The sequence below is a fragment of the Quercus robur genome, chromosome 11 (genome assembly GCF_932294415.1).
Source record: "Quercus robur chromosome 11, dhQueRobu3.1, whole genome shotgun sequence".
Lineage (NCBI taxonomy): Eukaryota > Viridiplantae > Streptophyta > Magnoliopsida > Fagales > Fagaceae > Quercus > Quercus robur.
In genome coordinates, this window is record NC_065544.1 from 1,322,317 (window position 1) to 1,340,661 (window position 18,345).

General features: G+C 35.9%; 2 protein-coding genes across 2 annotated transcripts; one reads left to right on the forward strand and one right to left on the reverse strand.

Annotated features, from left to right (window-relative positions):
* Positions 1–1,563: 1,563 nt before the first annotated feature.
* On the reverse strand, positions 1,564–2,570 carry LOC126707025 (cation/calcium exchanger 4-like). The gene is made up of 2 exons (XM_050406610.1): positions 2,369–2,570; positions 1,564–2,279 (listed from the first exon to the last, which is right to left on the reverse strand). The coding sequence occupies exons 1-2, from the start codon at positions 2,568–2,570 to the stop codon at positions 1,564–1,566; spliced, it is 918 nt and encodes a 305-aa protein (XP_050262567.1).
* Positions 2,571–13,032: 10,462 nt separating this feature from the next.
* LOC126707542 (protein LURP-one-related 6-like) lies at positions 13,033–14,888 on the forward strand. Its single transcript, XM_050407240.1, has 3 exons — positions 13,033–13,288; positions 14,249–14,494; positions 14,609–14,888. The coding sequence occupies exons 1-3, from the start codon at positions 13,049–13,051 to the stop codon at positions 14,750–14,752; spliced, it is 630 nt and encodes a 209-aa protein (XP_050263197.1). The 5' UTR covers positions 13,033–13,048; the 3' UTR covers positions 14,753–14,888.
* The last annotated feature ends 3,457 nt before the right edge of the window (positions 14,889–18,345 follow it).

Sequence of the window (18,345 nt, forward strand, 5' to 3'; positions counted from 1 at the left end):
TCAAGCAAAATGAAACTTCTTCCAAGAAAATCACATAAAAACACTCAAATATGGTGCACTAATCCAGCTTCAGAGCCCATTGAATTGGTATGAATGTGTGTCTGCTAGCTGTATCTTCATCTATGAGAGAAAACTAATAAAAATAAAATAAAATAAGAAAATGCTAACGAGTGCCCTTAGGGCATTAGTTAAGAATCCAATTAAAGAAAGTTTTTATGGTAAAAGAAAAAAAAAACAATTAATGTTTTAACAGCTTTTTTCATTTCCCATAAAGTAATGTCAAAACTTTCCTCAAATGAATTGTTAATGAGTGCCCTTAGGGCACTCGTTAGCATGACCCAATAAAATATACCATAATCGGAGGGTTTAAATAGTTGGCCCCTGTTCAAATTTTAACATTGCCTTCGACATATGTGCCATCATTCCAGAAGTTTGATTATATCAATCTAATTATATCAGATGTCTGCCATTAACAATCAACAAATTAGAATAAATTGACTTCCAAATTCTGACATGCTCAATCGAGAGAGACAGAGAGAGAACGAGAGGGTGGGGGGCGGGTTGCATAACCGGCGAATGTACAATACAAGATTGTTTAATTGCTTCTTGTTATTGGATGGTTTCTATAAGTTACCAATGTATCATAAAATAAAACACAACTGAATAGAGACAAAGCAAGATTGTTTAATTGCTACTACATTAAGTAATAACATTGTTTGAAGTCACTTAAGCATACTATCAATGAAGCTTACTGATTATTAATGGCCTATTTGGACATAAAATGTCTAAAGACCACACGATATAGTCTAAAACAAAGACTTCAACATTAAGCATGGATATCATGTAGTTGCAGCCACACAGATACCAAAATTATTTTTTGCTGCAACAAGTTGGGTAGAAATTAAGCCTACATGACCGAACAGATTACAGATACCACTCCAGGTAATTCAAAAAAATTGAAACAGCTAACTCAGTTTCTCCACAGACTGTATTATACACTAACAAACAAATCTAAATTCAGGTGTACATTTTAGAGAGAGAACGTCCAAAGCGTATGAGCAGGAAGCTAAAGCCTAAAACAACAAATGGCATATGAAGATTTCAGTGTTCAAAAGAATAAAAGAAATAGAAAATGACGCATCAATATTGTAAAAACTTGAGTTTCACAAATTTCAAGAGCAAAGAGAAATTAAAATATATATACACACCATCCATTTTGCAGCCATCATATCACATTTAATAATCATATAGCACTGAGCAGATCACAATGATCAAAACTGGATAAAGATGAAGAAGGTACAAGAGTTTAGATAACAGATAGAGGATAAATTTCTTCTGGATCAACTTGAAATTTGTTATATATCATCAATGATATTTACTTTCATTTGCTATGAGACACAATTTATGGCATTATCACTGCCATTCCAACTCGGCTCTAAACCCGGTTGCATGAGTTTAATCTGATATAGGCACAAGGATGAACCGACCACCATCAAGAGGAGCTGTGCTCTCAGGTTCAGAAATTGTCAAATATGACCATGCTAGTGATGAATACACAAGTCGTCAATAGGCACCTATGACTGACACAACACCCCTCGATGTGCTCATCCTAGAAGCGAGAAATATCAGATAGATTACTATAAGGCCAACTCCTAACACCTTGTTAGGGCGCATATCATTTCTTGGTAACACAACAAGTGACCAAATAAGTCCTGCAGTTAGAAATCCCATAGTCAAAAACAAACTACTATCTTTAGGAACTATGTATGAGGCAGGTCTCTTAGACCAGGCTCCAAGCAGCATTGAGATCCCCAAACCAGCAAGCGTGTTAAACATAGGCCCTGCAAAGCATCCTGACATGGCTATCTGTACACCATCTCCACCATTCATTGCCAATGCAACATTTGACATTAAATCACCCATTGAGTTTCCCCATGCCAATACAGTCACTCCAAGTATTGATGGGTTAATTCCAAAAATTACACCTAAGGCCACGAGCAAAGCAACAAGCTCATTTGCAACAATGTAGAACCAGATAATGCTAATGAAAAATCCTCCCAAAACCCATAGAAATAAAAATTTGCGAGTTGCTTCATCAGGTCTTGTGTATAGATATGCAAGAACACCAAATATACCACCCAAAACAACACCAATAAAATATGCTATTTGTCCACTCAAAGAACTCACATCATCCTGGGTGCTCCACAAAAATGCCAGAAGAATGGGTGCTAATGAAGCACTTGCAATAGCATACCCTTTTGACCAACGCTCCTCCTCAACTATTGGTATCGTCAACCGTCTTGGGAGTATCAATGGCAGCTCCAGCAGTGCTAAATTTTTTGAAAATGTGCAGTAAGCCAGTAAGCACTTCCATTCTCCATGTCCTCATCATTCCAACCCCAATAGGACTTCGGACTCTCTGCACCATCCTTCATGCCCTGGTTTGAATAGATTGCCACATTTGAAGCCCACATCCATTGAGGCAACTTACTTTGGAGATGTGGTACCTCACTTTGAGAGTCAGATTCAAGCAGTGAGGCATATATAGAATCATCATTGAGATTGATCATATCACAATTTAGCACATAAACTTTTTAAAGGTTAGATTTTAACCCTTTAAAATTTGAAATAAAATTAGATCATTAAGTTTATTTCAACATAACCCTAATGATTTCATTTTCGCTCAAACTTTTGGCAATCAAATATAATAATTGAAAGTTTTTGGTCTAAATTGTGATAGGGTCAAATCACATAGAGTTAAATTATAATTTATCATTGTTCTTTCCTAAGTAAAGGAAGGACAAAAATAACTGTACATGTGGCAATTCATGTCGATGTGTCGTGTTTATATTGTGTCAAAGTAGAAGTATTCTACTACACTAGTCAACCCTTATCCAAACTTTTTAATAACTATTAAAATCCCTCAATCTCAATATGACTCATTTATTAAGCAGGTTGACTAGACATGACCCATGTAACATGCTTAAAATACAATTTTTGTTGGGTCACTAAAAGACCCATTTCAACCCATTTTATAGAATTTGACCAAAAATTATTAACATATTTTTATATTGTGTAGTCATATAAATTCTAATAAATAAAATAAATAAATAAATTATACACAAATTGCATTTTCATAATAACATCAATTAAAATACTAATATCTTAAAATCTAAAATACAATGAAGTTCCACCCAAATTTAAAAATACATAATCTAAGTCGGGTTGTTTTGGTTGATTGCAAGTCAGACAAATCAACACAAAATTGACTTGTTTATTAATTGTGTCCAAACGTGTCAACCTATTTCGTCATGAACCCATTTACACCAAACATAAACTGGTAAAAAATGTGTTTTATTTGAGGGCCGTGTCAAATATTGTCACTCCTATATGAGTAAATTATATTTATTGTCTTAATTTCAAGTTTATTTTAAGATGTGCACTACACAAAAGTGACTTATTGGTGTAGTTTTGAATTAAATTTTTGTAATCTGACATATGATGTGCTTTATAAAATGAACTATTGTTTAATTACAATGACCGAAAAGCAAATTGTTAGTTTGTGACACCATTTATACCAATTGATTTTTTTTTTCCCCAGCAAATTTGATTATTATTATTATTTTTATTTTTTGACTGCGAATATAGAAATTTTATTGATTATTGGGCTTTAAAAAAAGCCTCATAAAGTATACAAAAGCCGAGAAAACTAGGACAAAATGGGCTTCTGCCCTTTTTGGGCAAAGTAATTAGCCTTTTGCCCTTCTTCCCAAACTAAATAGGGAAATGCCCCTCTTTTGAAAATCTAGTTTCTCAAAATCGAGTTAAAAAAAAATAAAATTCTGGAGCTCTATAGTGACCTTTTTAAGGACCTATAGTGACATTTTAAGAATCTATAGTGACGTTTTATAACTTGATATCCATAAAATCGAGTTATAGGCAATTAAATTGCCTATAACTCGATTTCATGGATATCAAGTTACAAAACACCACTATAGGTCTTTACAAACGTCACTATAGGTCCTTGAAAACGTCACTATAGGGCTTAAATCGATTTTGAGAAACTCGATTTTCAAAAGAGGGGCATTTCCCTATTTAGTTTGGGAAGAAGGGCAAAAGGCTAATTACTTTGCCCAAAAAGGACAGAAGCCCATTTTGTCCGAGAAAACTATTACATAAACTCCCTTTGGTATATAGGGTACGGACCATACAATAGTAAACGGCTACAAGAGCTGATCGTGTAAAAGTCCCTCGGTTGCTCAGCATGGCTCAGCCAACTGTCTATTCCATCGCTGGTAGTCTTGTTCAAGGGTTTTAGCGGCCTAAAGGATGTCCTTTGGCTGGGATTGTTTTTCCTCAAAACAAAACCTGTTCCTGGCGTTCCAAATGGACCAAGCCACTGTCGCCCAAGTCTCCACTTCCTCCCCTATGAGCCTTTCCTCCAACTGTCGAGTCAATCGGTAAAAACTCTGCGCCACTACTCCGCATTTCTGCAGCCTTCCTTGAGTCATCGCCCACACCATTTATACCAAAATGTATTGCTAGAGTCTACTAGCAAAATTGTAGGAGTACTTATATTTCTACATATTGTAAATGGACAGTCTATTTGAAAATGAAAGGATCATCCTCCTTGATATAATTTATGGCGAATGCTTTGCGCCCCACAGTTATTGCACGTTGTACTTGTGCATTAAACGCTTGCAAATTTGGGATCCGGATCCTCTCCATTCCAATATGAAATGGAGAGTGTCCAGTTAAAGGCTGAGATTGATTTAAAATCAATCTATGGCCTAAAATCAGCCACGCCATTTAAAATACACTTAACAGAACAATGAGTTACTTAACATTAGTTTTCAACGTTTCTTCTCACTTTCTCTATCTCTCTCATTCTTCTGTCTCTTCTCACTTTCTCTGTCTCTCTCATCAGAACTCCATGGCTCCTCTCTCTCACCTCAACTGAGTTTCTCCCTCACTCTCCCTAGCGCTCCACTCTCTCAACCCCGACTGCGCCTCCACCGGTCTCTCCACCTCCACGCTTGCTCTCTGCCTCTCCCTCAACCCCGTCACTTCCCGCATTCCCAACTCAAACCCATAAGCAAATACAAAGAAAAAACAGTATATAGTAACTCACCAGCTGAGATCCCGACCCCACACACTTGCATCCTTTTTAGACCCAAATCAGAGAGAGAGTAAGGGTTGGGGTTTGGAGAGAATCAGGTGTTTAAGTGAGAATTTGATGCTTTTCAGACCCAGATGGGTTAGGGTTTGGATAGAAACGGGTAAGAGAGAAGTTGATGCTCAATCTCCATGGTTACAGCTAGCAGCCACCGTGTTCCGCTCCACCAATTCCGACGGTGGCTCTAGTAAAGTTCCCCTGTCTTTCTCTTTGATTTTTCCTTCTTTTAATTTCTCAACAAAAAAGAAGATTTTTTAATTTTTTATATTGTATTAGGATTTCGTTTTCTTTTGATAAAGAAACTGAATTCCCTGTTGTACTTGGGAAAAAAATAATGTGGAATTTGTGTTATTCGATACAGTTTGTGTTCAAGTGAAAATACAACAAAAAAACAGAATCTATATGTATACTAAAGTAAATAATGATTTACCTATGATACTAAATCTATGATTGAGCCGAATAGTTTTGTTGAATTTGATCAAAGTAGATCTATTTGAAAGACTGGTGAGAACTGATGGTCAAACTCCCTCATACAGGGAGCTGTGAAGTGCCATTGGGTTAGCTGTGAACTGATGGTCAAAGTAGATCTATTTTTGCAAATTTGATTCGCATCTGATCTTTCCAAGTTTAATTAATTAAGTCCAAGTTAAACAACCTACAGCTCTCTCATCTTTTAGTGCTCTGAAATATGTTTCTCATGGCAAATGAGTTGTCAATGGCTAGGTACAAAAACACCCGACAAAGAACCTAGGCACCATTTCCTCGCTAATTTATGTGGTATACTGTATATGTATTTGTTTTCGTGATTACAATATAGGATATCACTTAACCTAAAATTTTAAACCTCTTTGTTTGAGCCAAATTATGATATATGAACCATTCATTTTTCTTATTATTATGTAATGTGGGACTTCGCTCACACCTGTATATCCAATCATCTCTCTCTCATATGTGAGTCTTTGCCTTTTTATGAGCTTCTAGGCCTACTTGGACCAACAAACAAGTCCTACTCGTTCCTCTTCACCTATAGAATTTCTTTCCTTCGTCAGTGTGTTTTCTATAGGCCTCTCATATGCTATTTATGAAAACCACGTGTCAATCTATAGGAACCACGTGTCAACCCCGCACGCTCATTCATGAGAATCCAGCCCGCACTTCCTTGTGCATGGGAACACCTCATGCTACACCATGAATTAGCACCGATTAACAATACTCCTTTGATTGGCCTTTTTCTAGGATCGTTTGTGTGTACCTTTTAGGTTTGCTATGTCCCAACTACAACTATGAATGGGAGACCTTGAATACTTCGCCACCTTACTGCACACCACCTACAAAAGGAGCCTAAACACCTTGCCACCTTGTTGCACACTACCTTGAGCTATGATATCACTTATGGGGTCTCAATCTAGCCTTGTGTGAATTAAGAAAAACAACCAACAATTTTAATCAATTCCCCGAAAATATTATCACTAAAATTACCAAGCCAAAATATCAATCTCTAGTAAGAACACAAAAATATATGTGCAAACATTTTCTCCTTGAAATGAAAATTCATGAGACAAACTTCGAATAAATTACTATTATAAAATCAATTAAAATATATTCTTTCAAATTTATGCCTAACTTGAGATCCACACCAAATATAATAATATCTTCTTTTGTGTATGTGTGTGTTTGGTTTCCACTTAAGCTGCGTTGCGTTTCTGAAGCTGTGTTTTTGTTCTCTTTTTTTTTTTTTTTTCACGCATTTTGGAGTAATGCGATTACTGTTCATTGAACAGTAACCGCAAAGGTTGACTTTCCATAGTGAACAGTGTATATGTGCACTGTTCACGGACCCACAAATTACACTTGGCACAATTGCACTTTTAGTCCCTATATTTTGAAGTTTTTCCATTTTAGTCCCTACATTTTATTTTTTCCATTTTTAGTCCCTAAAACCAATTTACGCTTTCCGTTTTAGTCCTTTCCGTCAGTCAACCAACGGAAATAGCTGAGGTGGCAGCCGGAACAATTAAAATATTATAAAAAATGCCACATCACCCTGACAAATCAGCATATATATTTTAAAAATTAATTTATTAATTTTAATTAAATAAAAAAAATAAAAACATAATTAAAAATAATAAAATCAAACCTAAACCCAGAAAATCAAATCCAAGAACACAAATTCAGAATTAATAACAATGAAATCAAATGCCTATGAACACAAGAACACAAACCCAGAAAATCAAACCCAAGAACATGAAATTTATACCCACCAACAGCAACCCACAACCACCAAAATTTATACCCACCACCAAAACAACGCCACACACCGTCAAAACTTCAAAACCAACCTAAGAACCACAACCTATTCAGACCCACAACCCATTCAAACCCAAGCCTCAAAATCGATTCAACCCACGGCGGCAAACTCCGGCGATCAAAAGCCATAACCCACAACAAGTGAACCCCAGTGAGCAAAAGCCACAACCGACAACAACAAACCCAGGCGAGTAAAACGTCGTCTTCAAACTCTATCATCGTCGTCATCGCCTTCAAGATCTACCATCGCCACCGTCGAATTCAAGCACTGCCATCGCCTTCAAGCTCTGCCATTATCACTGTCATCTTCAAGCTCTGCCGTTGCCTTCAAGCTTCGCCATCGAGTGAGATAGCTCAACTCTCATCCTTAGAGACCGTGCTCCGAACCCACCAAAACGAAGAAGAATCCGACTCCGGCAATTTTCAAGCACGGTTGAAAGAAACGCTGGAAGCGCTGGCTAGATCCGAAGCCGAGTATAAGAAACCCAAAACGAATACCCAAACCCAGAAAATCAAACCCGAAAATCAAATACCCAAACCCAAAAAATGAAACCAGAAAAAAAAGAAATTCAATGAGCCGAGTTTGATTCAATGAGCTGAGTTTGGTTGGGTTTTTCTAGGTTTGTGTGTTTGTTTGATTCAATGAGCCGAGTTGGCCTTGTTGTTTGATTTTGTTGTTGATTGTTTGAAATAAACTGGGTTTTGTTTGAGTTTTTGGGTTTTTGAGTGTTTGAGATTTCTGGGTTTTCTTTGATTTTATGATTTTGGCTATGAATCTTTGGGGAAGAACGAGAAAAACTTATGGATTTTCAGCATGGGTCTTTCAGCATTGGTCTTTGTTCTCTTCTCAAATTTTATTGCATTATTGATTTGATTTTAAGTGGGAAAGGAAGTTGATTCAATGGGTTTAATTTTGAATTCTTGTTCTTGGGTTTGATTTTCTGGGTTTGTGTTCTTGTGTTCATAGGCATTTGATTTCATTGTTTTTAATTCTGAATTTGTGTTCTTGGATTTGATTTTCTGGGTTTAGGTTTGATTTTATTATTTTTAATTATGTTTTTATTTTTTTTATTTAATTAAAATTAATAAATTAATTTTTAAAATATATATGCTGATTTGTCAGGGTGATGTGGCATTTTTTATAATATTTTAATTGTTCCGGCTGCCACCTCAGCTATTTCCGTTGGTTGACTGACGGAAAGGACTAAAACGGAAAGCGTAAATTGGTTTTAGGGACTAAAAATGGAAAAAATAAAATGTAGGGACTAAAATGGAAAAACTTCAAAATGTAGGGACTAAAAGTGCAATTGTGCCATTACACTTTTCAGTAACTTTTTCATTAAAAATGGGTCTCACGGTACTATTCACACATTTAAAAATTATTTTGTTACAGTGTTTTCAGTTTTCAGTTTTCAGTTTCAGCAAAATAAGTTCTATCCAAACTGACCCTATATCTAACGGCTAAAGAAAATCTCCTTATTTTCTTTACTTTTGCACACACTCACTGCACTCATTGCAGTTTCTTCTTATTCTTCACTTTGCAACACCACAAATAAGCCTCACAAATTCTCCTTAATTTTGTGTGTTTTACAAAATAACATTGTTAACAAAACACAAACCTTATTATCTCTCTCTCTCTCTCGGTTTCACGCCCAATTCTATAATTCTCTCTCTCCTTGTAAGGAGAGCCCCTAGGCCAAGCCATTAAATTTTTTTAGTAATGTCTATTTAAAAGACTCAATTCCTATTCCCTTATGAATGTAAAATACATTAATTCTTTAACAAGGATTAGGTTTTCCATCCACTCCAAAAAATAGCCTTTTCTTCCGAGATAAGGAAACCAAATAAAATAAAATAACCAAATTAATTTTTCATTTTTCAACAAGGAAACCCAATTAACTTTCCAAGTCACAATTGGAATTTGAGACTATTTCCCAACAACTATTTGGGTGTGGTTTTTGGCCACCAGGGACATGGGTTAGTCAAATAAGTAGTTAATTTGTAGATATGGTGTTGGGGTGGGGGGAGGTTATGGTGGCTTAATTTGGGTTGCTATTAGGTTTTGTGTTGTCTTAATGTGTTTGGGGGTGATAATTTCAAATAGTGTGAATGATTCCTTTAAATAGATTTTTTTATTTTCATGAAATTTTTAGAAGACTGTAAATTGCATGAGATTGCTTCTTGGTATAGCCATGTTGTGAATTGAGAATTTTTAGAACTTCATTGTTTAACTTCACCTTCAAGGAATGGGGGGAATTAAGAGAATGATTCTAAGATTTTTTTTTTTTTTTTTTTTTTGAGTGAGTTTCAACCTATAGCGCCTGCTTTTGATGGTAGTTCTTTATCATCAGACAAAGACACCAATTAATTTTTGGTGTAGAAGGAGATTGAATCTCAGATCTCTTATACAACCATTAGAGACTTTACTAGTTGAGTTAACTGGAACCCACTTCTAAGGATTAATTTTATATTGTTTCAAATTATTCTCTCTTTTCAAATCAAGCAATGAGGGGAATATATTGATATTGTATATTTTTTAAAGAAATAGTTTGTGCTTTGAATTGGGATGATGATTCACCGGTAAATAAATGGGTAAAACACAAAAACAATCCTTGGGGTTTAGGTTAATGATAGGCATTACCAAGACTTTTAAAAAATATCACATTTTCTTCCTAAGCACAAACAACACTTAACACTTAACACTGTTTGTGCTCAATTCCCAAAAAATTAATTGTGGCCAGGTTACGAGTTAATTTGCTTCTTACACCATGACCTTTAAGCTCTCTAACCAGCATGATGGATAGGAAATTTGAAATCAAATTTGTTTAAATTTGATCTCAATTGTGGGTAGGAACTGAATCTCATCAAAAAAGTTGGACCCATTTGCATATATCCAACAATTGGTCTTGATTGCAAAAGTCCGATAATGACTAGATTGTTGCAACTATATGCACGAGGGACTTTCTGGGTAGCATATGGTGGATGGATAATAACTAGAGATGGAGGAAACAAAGGACTTGGAGGAGCATGGAAACTTTCAAAAAGTGTTAAGTGTTGTTCGTGCTTAAAAATCAAATTGGATATTTTGAAAAATCTTGTGGTGCTTGGAATTAGCCCGAATGAATGCTTTTTTCCACCTAAATAATTTTTTTCACCCAGCATAAATATATAGTGTGTTTGTAAATTTCAAGGGAGAGGAGGAGTAGAGGGTAGGGGGAAGAAGAGGAGAGGAGAGGGGAGATGAATGCCCATTCCTCTTCTTTGGATGTTTTAAAATTAAGTAGGAGGAAAGGGAATAAATATCTCTCCCCCGCTTTTTTTTTTTTGGATGTTTTAAAATTTAAGTATGGGGAATAGATGGGAAGGGAATGGTCTCTTTTTTTTTTTTTTTTTTGAGAAAAAGATCATCATGAATATCATTCCAAGGTTGGTAAATCAACCATAACAACATTATTAATATCTGGAGGAACAAACTCCTACATGACTACAAGCGAGAAAGAAAGCCTTGCTCTTTACTCTAAAACATAGTCATCTAAATTGACAATTATAAACCCTTATTTGCGAATTTTAAAGAAACTAATACAAATTGACATATAAGGTAAAATTTGAGAATTTTTTTTTTTCAATATTTATAACTTGAACCCCACTCTTCCCCAACCAAATTTCCCTAATTTGGCTGAATCTTGATGTTTTCAACAGTAATATTCAAGGTTCATATCCCTTCTCCTATTATAACTATCGAATTATTAAAAATAAAAAACTAAAATTAAGGGTTGGGGGAAGTATTATACCCCTCCAAATTCCTTCAAGCTCTTCTCCCTTTAAAAACATCCAAATAAGATTAATTAAAATTTCACCAATTTCTGCCCTCTTCAATCTACTCCCTGTGACCCCACCTCCTCTCCCTCCACACACACTCTTAATTTATTTTTACCCCTATTTGATTTGGATTGCAAAATTGTACGTGGCTTAATGTTTATAAAAGGCTTAATGAACCACGAAACATGAACAAATTACCCCAAAAAAAAAAGTGTTATCATTTGAATGTAACAAAATATATTAGTGATAGAAGGAAATTTGCATATTAACAATTAAAAAAGAAGAAGATGATTTTGTTCTTAAAATGGAGATTGAAGGGGGGAGGTGGAGAGGGGGGGGGGGGGTTGATATTAATCCGTATAATTTTGAACATAAGATAGATTCTTTACCTTTCAATCGAAATAATAGAAATTTGAATGATGATTTTATATGGGAGTGAGGGAGGGGGTAGGAAATGCAATTAATCCTTTTAATTTTGACCATAATATAGATTCTTTGCATTTCAATCGAAAAAAAAATTTTGAATAATGATTTTATATATAAAGAAGCTATCTTAAGAATCTTGAGGTGAGTTTGAAAAGTCTTCATCTTTTCCTTTTTTCCAGCCCATCATTTCTCTGAAACCCCCCATCAAAGAGAAAAGTTGTCCTCTTTTCTTTTATAATATAACCTTAGTCCCTGTCTACTAGCTTAGCAAAATAAAAAACCTTTAGTATTCAGCGATATATTGTTTTTTGCCACGTGTCAGGATATACATCTTCCATGATAAATTTTAAACTAGATCATATGCACGCATTTTAGGGTGAGCCAACCGTTACTCCGAAATCCACCCTAACAAGATACCCTAGGAAAGGAAATCGTGTTCAAATGTCCTCTGTCATACTAAGACTCATATCTTTCAAATGATTCTCTTCCTACTCACTAAGCCGCAAATTTCAAAAAGCTCAAAAAGCCTCTTTTGAATGTATATTGTTTAGTTATGAGGAAACTTCATTTTGCTTTCAATCAACCAATGACTTTCATCTCAATCATTGGAATTTATTAGGATAGTAGCTTCTTCTATTTTATTTAATTAATGTGATAGTGTATTTGGATGCATTTTTTTTTTTTAAGTATATTTGTTTATTTAAATAAAGTTAGTTAAAGCATACTCTAGCAAATATACTTCAAAAAAAACTGCACAATCAATTTAAGTAAAAAGTCCAATGAAAAAATCAATACCAAACAGACTCATGTGATTGATATAAAATCACTTTTATATTATACATGTACCTAATACTAATATTATTTTTATTATTCACCAATTCTAATATGTCATCGAAGTTTTAAGTAACGACTAAGTGATAATGATATTGTTTGTGATGTCTTATATATATGTAGTTCAAAGTTCAAATCATACCCGATACCAATTAAAATAAAATAAAAAAATTATAATATATCAAACTTTAATATTTATCCCTACGCACCCTTAATAGGAAACTAATAAAAACAACTGCGGGGACTTTCCCATCTAGTTCGCTAGTGAGGTATCAATTCTCCTCTTCAACAAGCAATGTTTATGTATTCCACATATTCTCTTCACTTTCTAGACTCCAATGAATCGCATTGTCAAGTCTTGCCGAACCTTTTGAATTTAATAAAGAAACAAAGCAAGCTTCTTTCTTCTCCTCCCAAGTCCCAACATTATATATAAGAGTATTGTTGCATGAGAGCAATATACGAAGCTTGAAGGAAGTATAGAGAAAGATGGGTACAAGGGCTAATATGATTCCAATCATAAACAAGACTTACTGTTCCTCTTCGCAGGTAGTCCTTGTAGTTAGGAGGAGGCCACATGTGACAAATGGAGGAGGTTTTGTGGTGACAGATTGTAATCAGAAGGTGATTTTCAGGGTTGATGGGTGTGGTACTCTTGGCATAAAAGATGAGCTGATTCTGAGAGATGGAGATGGTGATGGAGATGCTTTGCTGCTGATCCGCCGAAAGGTACCTAATTAAATGTACACCACAAACAAGTTATATGTATAAACACACACATGCATACATGCATTAATTTAAACGTCCTTGATATTTGGCATGGTAATTTGGATGGCCTCAAGGACTCGAAGTGATGGTGATGCTTTGATTCTGATCATTATTTTCAAATTATTATGTAGCTTAGCTAGTAAGTACCGTTGGTCTTTTTATTTCATGTGAAATAAAAAGGTTATTTTTAAAATTTTAAATAACACGGTATCATACCGTTTTAAACCTATAATATTCGATTTCAATTATGAAATAAATATGTTTGAAATGGAGAAGATTTTATTCTCTCGAAACTATGGATTAGAAGGGAGAATTGGGGAAAACCATTGTTGAGAAACATTAGTCTTCGGTACGAGAACATGATTCCCTGAAACAAGAAATGCTGGTGGGATTGTCAATCCATACATGGACTTCGAAATATAAGCCTGCTTATTGAAGCATTGCCTTAAAATGTTTGGGATTTAAAAAAAATCTTTTTTGGTTTCTAAAAAGAAAAATTCTTGAAAAAATAATCACATTACAAGTCTTCCTTTTCTGATGACTTCTTGAGCAAGTATTAAGGCATATACACAATATATTAAGGGTTTGTTTGGATATCGCTTATTGCTAAAAACTGAAAAATGAAAACACTGTATTAAAATAATTTTTAAATATATTAATAGTGTTGTGAGACTCAATTTTAAAGTAAAATTTACATTTTTCCGTACTCGCAAGTCCCGTGAACAGTGTCCGGAACCCAGCCAAAAAAGGTGCACGCCAACACAAAGGCAAATGCGTTGCTAACCAAACTAACACTAAAAAATATATACACGTTTAAATAACCAAAAAGATGAATTTATTCTTGTCGTTTGACTTTTGACTTTTGACATCTTCCTCTCTTTTTTTTCCTTTATTCTTTTCTTTAATTAAAAAAAAAAATAGAAGGGTGGAATGGTTGAGGCTCTAAGCATTTACAAGAAATGGAAAGGTTACACTTTTGATTATGAAGGGTCTCAAAAGTTAGTTTTCAGCTTAAAAGAACCCAACTCCTGTTTGGTAAGGAACAATGCAATGAAAATCTCCATGGAACCCAGGGTAAGCAACAAAGATTGGGACTTTACGATCAAAGGCTATTTCCCAGATAGAGATTGTAGCATCATCGACACCAAAGGCAACATTGTGGCGCAGGTAATTGATTTGATACTATTCTGGCTATAAACTTGTACACTGCGATGCTTAAATTAATTAATATCAATGTTGTCTGAGGTTTTTTCATAAGGATTTGTTGTTTATGAAGTGCAGGTTGGAGTGAAGAAGGAGGTGCAGGAATTGATGGCAAGCAAGGATCTCTATCATGTGGTGGTGAAACCAGGCATTGATCAAGCTTTTGTTTTTGGTGTCATTGCTACTCTCGACTATATATATGGTGAATCAACGAGGTGCTAATTAATTAATGTTTTTTGTCACATCAGAATATGAGAGAACAGAAGTAATTCTCCACATATAACTGATGCTATCATGTAATCGTGCCTTTTACCTACCCTAAAGTTTTAGGACTATGGTATGGCTTTTTTTTTTTTTTTTTTTTTCCAAATAATATATTATTCTGTTTACTACATTTGTAGTAATTATAAGAGTTTTGTATTTAAGTGGTATTGATCGATTTTCTAAATAAAGAGAACTTGAGCTGTAATATATTTTAAAGTTTTGGAATGATTTGTTTGTGTATTTGGAAAAATTATTAATGAGTGACAGCTCCATCAATTACTTTTAAATAAATATATCAGATAAACTACTATAATAATTCAATTGAGATTGTTCAGTAAAGTAAAAAGAAAATAAAAATCAATGGAGATTCCTTTTACATTAAAAGTTTTTCCAATGTATTCTGTAAGAACTGAATTTGGATTAGACCCAGTATGGGATTGGGTTTAAGCCCAACAAGCCCAAACAATGAATTTATAGAGCGTGGGTGAAAGAACTAGTTCTACTCTAAAAGATGGACAATAAAAGTTGCTGAATTAAGATTGTTAATCACAAGTAAAGTAAGAAAATCTGTCCTTGACACAGCCTGAGAAACTTATTTTATAATATCTTGTTGATGAACACAGTTACAAGAATCTACAATGTTATTGCCTTGATTTTATGATTTTTCTCGATCCCCTTTTTAGGTCACCTTCCCGTGTTATATATTACAATCTTAGTGTTATCCCTACCATACACGTGTAGATTGGATTCTAGGAGCTCCTTCTTGTCCCATCCAACATTTCCCAGAACCATCAAATAGTAGCTGTAAGGCTGCTTGGTCACTGTTCAGGTATCACCTTCACATTAATGTGGCCAAAGAGTTAGTTGGGAGGCATTTAATGTGGAGGTAGCAGCTTTTGAAGATATTTGTTACCTCCCTTTACTTACTCCTTGTCCAATGTCCAACTCCTAGTTGTGATGTAACTTTGAAGAAGGTCTAGAGTGATATGATACTCTTACTGACCTGGGATCTTCATTCCCGAGATGGCTTTTCTCCTCGTACGTGTGTTGCACTTATCTCATACTATCTTTATTTTTCTCTTTATACCATTCCCATTATAACCTCATTTGGCCATTCTCGGATTAGTTAATGTCCTCAAATTGGGCCATAGGCTCAATTCGTACAGCCTTAATAATACCTCTTGACTAACTGGCCCCCACAATAGCCCCTAAAAATCTTGCGTTTCGACTCCTCGGGAGGAAAGGAGGATTTTGATGTCCTCAGCCCATCCTGTTTATAGTTTTATTTTGTATTCCTGATCTCCTAAATGTCTTTTTACCTACTCAAGGCACGCTCCTGACGCTTCGGCGTCCAAAGCGTGCCATCATTAAATTTTGGCGGCACCTTTATCCCCCACGTTCAACGGTAGGATGTAAATCGAACGATGGAGGATTTTTCTAGTTTTACGAGCGGGAATTTTCCCGCTTGTAACTTCTGCGCCACTATAAATAGTTTTTCCAATCAATTCTTTTTCCTATTTTCAACAATCACACAGTCCTAGAGCTCATACACTGAACCTGTCACTCTCTTTCTCCTCCCTCTGCGTTTACAAATACTAAAAATTTATCTGAGGACCTTCTTTTTAAACCTGTAAGTTTCCTTGATCCCTTTTAGTTTTCATTTTGAACTTGTTAATTTTTCTTCAAAACTCCTTAGAAAATGGGTAAGTTCAAGCGTCTAGTTGAGTCCGAGGAGGGTATGGAAAAGTTTAGGGCTAAGTACGGGATTCCACCAACAGTAGGCATGAGGTATGCTACCCAGGGGGAATGGGTAGATGCTAGGAAGACAGGAGAGGTGGTCATCCCCATGATTGCCTTCATAGAGGGAGGGATGACCATTCCCATGGGTACCATCACTAGGAATTACCTCAGGTTCTTTAGATTATCTCTCACTCAGTGCACCCCAAATATGTTTAGGGTATTGGGGAGTATAGAAGCTCTAAACGAGAGAATGAACCTAAATTTGACCCATCACGATGTGAATTGGGTATACAACTTGCACCACCTGACGGGACAGGGATATTACCTTAAATCGAGGTATCTCATAGTAAGGTTAATCCAGTGCCTCCCTACATCAAACAAAAACTTAAAAGAGGACTTCTTAATCTTTTCTGGGGAATGGCACGATGGCCTACCCTGCCCGACTAAGGAGGGAAAACCAGGTGGGGGTATAGCCGTAGATTTATGTGTCTTGATTTATATATAAATATATATATATATATATATATATATATATATTTACTTCCCAATACCCCTATTCCTGACAAAATTTTCTTCCATTTTAATGATTTTGCAGATAAGAGTTCTACTAAACCCCAACTCAGTTTAGTCAACAAAGAGAGTTTAGATAGGATTTTACGGGCCAAGGTGTATGTAAATGAGGCCGACGGTCAACTGCGAGTAGCACACCTGATTCTTGGGTATACACCCCTTTCTCTTGCCTTCCAAGCCCCTAAGTATGTGATAAAAGCCAACGATCCTCGGCTCCACCGTATCAGTGTTGCCTACCAAGGGTTCATTGTTCCAGAGGATATTCCACTTCCTGAAGGTACTCCCCATATTCAACCACTCTTTGTTGCCACCCCTTCAATAGGAGCATCCTCATACCAACTCATTCTTGAAGAAAAGGAAGAAGAAAAAGAAGATTTAGAGGGGATCGTAGATGTATCAGACACCTCGGACGAATTCGAAACGTTCAACCAGCCTTTATCCCCCGATAGTATATCAGACGAAATGGGTATCCAGAGGAAATCCCAGAGGAGTTTGATGGAATTAATAGAAGATCAACCCGGAAGAGGTGCACCGGGGAAGTCCACCCAGCCCAAACTTCCTCCTCCTCCTCCCAAATCTCCTCTCCCTCCTCCTCAACCATCTCTGCCTTCCAGGCCTGAACCTGCTAATCCGAAGAGGAAGAGAGAGCAGAAAGGTAAAGATGTGGTGGAGACCGGGAGATCTTGTCCTACTCGTGAAGACGAGGCTCAATGAGCTGCGAAGCAACAAAAAGTTAGCCATGCGTCACAATGAGGCGTGGAAAGGGCAGATAATCAGCCTTTGGAGTCTCAGGCTTGGCTCCCAGCACCCATGCTCGGCGATGAGCCTTTGAGAGATGATGCATCACTCAGGGACTTCAACGGGGGTATTTGGTGCCATGTTGCCTCGGCCTTGGAGGAGGCTTTGTTACTTCCAAAGGATATGGCCGAGTTGCGGAATATTAGGAAGAATGAGATTTTCCTCAATGCTAAGAGATATTTGGGCATGGTATGATGCTAACCCCCTTTTTTTTACTTATAATCATTTTATATATATATTTTATTTGTTATGTTATTGACCCTTTTCTTTTAGGCTGTCCAAGCCACTTTCAGGCTTGAGGAGATAACTAACTCCTGCTACCAGCAACTGGACGATGAGAGAAAGAGGCGGGTAGCAACTGTGCAGACGCTCAACATTGCTAATCAAAGCAATGTAGAGTTGAGGAAAAAGCTGGCTGATGAGGAACATGCTCGTAAGAGCGC

Excerpts from the sequence above, each read along its gene's own strand:
- LOC126707025 (XM_050406610.1), bottom strand. The coding sequence starts at position 2,570 with ATGATCAATCTCAATGATGATTCTATATATGCCTCACTGCTTGAATCT. Across the intron at positions 2,280-2,368 it reads TGAGGACATGGAGAATGGAA|TTGAGGAGGAGCGTTGGTCA; the intron begins GTGCTTACTGGC and ends CGATACCAATAG.
- LOC126707542 (XM_050407240.1), top strand. The coding sequence starts at position 13,049 with ATGGGTACAAGGGCTAATATGATTCCAATCATAAACAAGACTTACTGT. Across the intron at positions 13,289-14,248 it reads TGCTGCTGATCCGCCGAAAG|AAGGGTGGAATGGTTGAGGC; the intron begins GTACCTAATTAA and ends AAAAAAAAATAG. Across the intron at positions 14,495-14,608 it reads AAGGCAACATTGTGGCGCAG|GTTGGAGTGAAGAAGGAGGT; the intron begins GTAATTGATTTG and ends TATGAAGTGCAG.